General features: G+C 36.2%; 1 protein-coding gene across 1 annotated transcript; it reads right to left on the reverse strand.

The window, feature by feature from the left end:
* RMI1 (RecQ mediated genome instability 1) lies at positions 1-2255 on the reverse strand. The gene has a single exon (XM_049770632.1). The coding sequence runs from the start codon at positions 2229-2231 to the stop codon at positions 375-377; it is 1857 nt and encodes a 618-aa protein (XP_049626589.1). The 5' UTR covers positions 2232-2255; the 3' UTR covers positions 1-374.
* Positions 2256-4633: the final 2378 nt, after the last annotated feature.

The raw sequence follows: 4633 nt of genomic DNA on the forward strand, positions 1-4633 counted from the left end.
CTCAATATTTCATACGGTCCAAGTCAGGCTGGTTCTTGAGTATAGGATCCAGAATAAGCACCACCAAGTGTGGCTCAAAAAATAATTAAAAAAAAAAAAAAAAAAAAAAGACGTTTTGGGGGCCAGAGTGATAGCACAGCTGGTAGGGCATTTGTCTTGCATGCAGCCAACCTGGGTTCAACTCCCACATCCCATATGGTCCTCCAAGTCCAAGCAGAGAGAGCTTGAGTGTAGAGCCAGAAGAAACTCCTGAGCACCACTGGGTATGGCTCAAAACCAAAAATAAATAAATAGTAATAAAAACAAGGAGTGTTAAAAAACAAAATGATAAATTCTAAATATTCCTTGGCTTTTTTGGACACAATTTTGATAACTTAATTATTCAGTCGCTTCTTTAGGTCCTCAAAGTGTTCCACATTAACATCTTGTAATGCCAGTACTGTTGCTTTAGATAAAGAGGGATTAAATGAAATAGTCATTAGACAACACAAATCTATTAAATCTCTCTGACATTTCTGCAAACCTTCCAGGAACTTCTGGTATTGAAGAGGATCCTTTTTCAATTTTTTCATTTCTGCTACTGAAAACCCTATCAAACTCGTAAGTATTTCATCTCTGAAGTCTACATCTAGATAGGCAGTGCCATCAGAAATTTTTGCTGCTATATTCCATACACCACCAGAACTTGAGAGATTTCCAGTTAAGGTTACAATAAAAGCTTTGATTTTCACTGTTGTAACTTCCTTTGGTTTGCTAGCCATTAGAACAGACAAATAGATAAAGGGTGGAGAATACAAATCCAAAGCAACAGAAAGATTAGTGGTTGTCTCTGATGATCTTAAGGAATGGGTCTGTAAATGGTAGTTTTTTTCATTAGAAATTTGTGAATTCCTTTCTGTTACATTACTGACCAGTTCTCCAGTTATTATTTCATTGTTTAAGGAACATTCATCTGATCTGATTTGTTTTATCTTATTGTCTATTTCTGAGTTCTTATCTTTATTTGCAAAATCATAAGGTAATGATCCATCACGAGCTGAAACAACATGGTTTTGATTAGCAGATGGACAACTGAAAAATTTGTCTCCATTAGTTATTTGTCCAGATATGTTTTCTTCATTCTGATTATTTCTATCTTGGCAACTCAAAGAAAAATCATCCATATCATCATGAGAAAATCTCTTCACACTTTCAACTGTATTTTTGTTAAAAGTCAGTGGCTGAAACTCTTGAGTCTCAATTTGTTCTTGCTGAACAGCTTCTTCTAAAAGTAAAGCCTCCTCCAGTGAAAAGTCATCTAACTCATCATCAATGAGCATAGATTGATTTGGAGGTCTCTCATTTGGCCTTGAAAAATTAACAAACCCTGTTTCAACAGATGACTGTTCTGGGGAAATACTATTTGAAGAACTACATATGCCAAATTGTCCTTTTTCTAAGGAGGCATCATTATTAACAGGATGCTCATCACTTTCTTCAAGACTTGCCAAGAGTTCTTCATCAGAAGGTCCTACTGCAGATTCTAGAATGTCTGTATTTCTGGGAACACTCTGGTTTGAATTACTTGTTACGACTGAAACTACAGAGTCAGGTTCCCCAATTAATCTTGCAAGTACTTTTTCTTGGGCATATTCCTCTAAAAGAGCATCTACTTCTCCACCCAAAACCTTCACGTTTTCTGGCTTTAGTAAGATAACACCAAGTCGAAAAGAAATGTTTCCAGAAATCAAAATTTTTGTGCCTGGGGGAAGATTGCTATGAAGAGCTGGAATAGACTGATATTCCATTCCTTGTATTTGTACAATTCCATCTGTAAGCTGTAGCATCAGCATTCGTGAAGGCTTTGCCTCCCAAGGTCTTTGGGTAACCTGAGTTTCAGCAGTAACTAGGTCATTTGCTGTATTCTTACCTCTCAACTTCTGTATTTGGGAATATGCAGGCTGACTTACATCAATCAATGAATTAATCTGTAGAGCAAAAAATCCATTCAGTTCTCCTTTGGGAATTTCCAAAATGCTATCAGGTAAAATAGGATGCTCCAAATCTCTCAGATCAGTAAGAAGCCACTGTTCAAATACTTGTTTATTTATCTGTGCTTGGCTCAAATCAGTATCATTGTTTTCTTCTTGGATCCAATTAATACAAGCTTCTAGCCACATTAGAGGAACTTTAACATGCCACGTAGCTAAAAGCCAGGTTTCAACTCTTAGTGCAATAGTAGTTACACTCATTTCTTCTGAATAAAAAGATCATGCATTACCTATAAAGAAAAAAAATTAATCATTATTTATGGAAAAGTATAGTTTCTCTAACTCACTACAAATGTACAAACAAGTATAATTTTGAAGTTTTGAATTTTCGATTTTGAATTTTCACTGACTTGCCAAAATTCAAATAACTATATACTCGAGTATAAACCGACACTCCCCACCCCTATCTTACTCTAAAAACTGGGAAAACTTAAGTGACTTGAGGTGGAGAATGCAGCAGCCACTGGTAAATTTCAAAAATAAAAATATAGGGGCCGGGAAGGTGGCGCTAGAGATAAGGTGTCTGCCTTGCAAGCGCTACCAAGGAACGGACTGCGGTTCGATCCCCCGGCGTCCCATATGGTCCCCCCATGCCAGGGGCGATTTCTGAGCACATAGCCAGGAGTAACCCCTGAGTGTCAAATGGGTGTGGCCCAAAAACCAAAAAATAAAAATAAAAATAAATAAATAAAAATATATACCCAAAACAATTACAGTAATTGAGGAATCAGTAAATAATGATTACATTTACATGATTTTTATATACTGTATACCATTAACATACCATATTAATTGATAATATTCAATGGCAACTTTAATAAAGTGAATAAATCATTTAAGACAGTAAAGCATTGTAAATAAATGGTTAAAAATCCTGAATTCTTATACTCCAAAACCCCTGATTATAAGGATTCAGGATTTACAAACATTTATTTACACTGCCTTAAATGGGTTTTTCACATAATTAAATGTGCCACTGAATATTGTGGGTTAAATAGTTCAGTGGCATACAGTTCATTCAGTTCAGCTGCCTACCTCTTTAGCTCAGCCACTTTTTGACTGAGCTAAAGCACCGGCCCCTCCAGGAGACAGCAGAAGACGAGTGGAGACTATGTGTACTTGATTCAGTGCGCACATCAAATCAAATAACCTGTATGACCCGAGTATAAGTCAAGTTTGGGGTTTTCAGCACAAATTTTGTGCTGGAAACCCTTGGCTTATACTCAAGTATATACAGCACTCTAAGTGATTGATCACATAGCACAAAAAGGCCAAAGATTTGAGACAGATATACATGTCTGAAAGCTAGTAATAATCAAGTAATAATCTCCTTGATTTAACATAAACTTTTAAACTTCTTTAACCTACTTTTTTTTTTATTTTGGCTTTTGGTTCACACCTGGTGATGTTCAGGTGGTACTCAAGGGGTCATATGGGAAATAAAACAGCTCTCTATTGAAACAAAAGGAGCCCAAAGCAGAGAGAAGGAATAACAAAAAAGCAGAAATTAAAGAATTTGAAACCAAGAAAATAATCCAAAAGATTAATGAATACAAGAGTTGGTTCTGTGAAAAAAATAATCAAGACTGATAAACCACTGTCAAAACTCACAAAGAAAAAGAACCCTAATAAACCAAGTTAGAAATGAAGGGGTAGGGGAGGCTCATCACAACAGATAACACAAAATTCAAAAGCTCATTAAGGGACTACTTTGAATATCTGTATGCCAAGAGATGAGAGAGCTTACAAGAAATGGATACATTTGGGGCCGGAGATAGCACGGAGGCAAGGCGTTTGCCTTTCATGCAGGAGGTCATCGGTTTGAATCCCGGCATCCCATATGGTCCCGTGCCTGCCAGGAGCAATTTCTGAGCCTGGAGCCAGGAATAACCCCTGAGCACTGCCGGGTGTGACCCAAAAACCACAAAAAAAGAAAAAAAATGAAAAGAAAAAAGAAATGGATATATTTGGCTGGTTCAATGGCAGTGGTTTATCAGAACTTATTAACATTAATATCACAAAAGCTGGCATATAACCCACCCCCCACTGCTCAATTTGACTGGCTTAAAAAAAAAAAAAAAAGAAATGGATACATTCTTGGAGTCCATGACTATCCAAGGCTGAACCAAGAAGATACCTAATACCTTAACAGACCAATTACTATTGTGAAATCGAAATGGTGATCAAGTCCCCAAAATCAAAAGCCTATGGCCAAACGGGTTCACTATTAAAGAGTTTTTTTAGAAAATGGAAGAAACAGAAACTCTCCCAAATAGTTCCTATGAGGCAAACATCCTGATACCAAAAGCAGGAAGCACAAAAAAGGAAAATTACAAATAACCCCGATGAACATAGATGTAAAGAAAACAACCAAATATAAAAGAAAAAAAGAAAATAACCAAATATACCAAATCCAATCCAACAATATAGCAATAAGACTTCTAGAATAAAAAATAAATAATAATAATAAATAATAAATAAAGCCTCTCTAGAAAACAGACTGGGGTGGGGTGGGGAGGAAGGACACTTGAGATATTGGTGATGGGAATGTTGCACTGGTGAAGGGTTTTTTTATATATATAAAAATAAAAAAAAAAAGAAAA

This window comes from Suncus etruscus, chromosome 3, assembly GCF_024139225.1.
Source record: "Suncus etruscus isolate mSunEtr1 chromosome 3, mSunEtr1.pri.cur, whole genome shotgun sequence".
In the NCBI taxonomy this organism is placed as follows: domain Eukaryota; kingdom Metazoa; phylum Chordata; class Mammalia; order Eulipotyphla; family Soricidae; genus Suncus; species Suncus etruscus.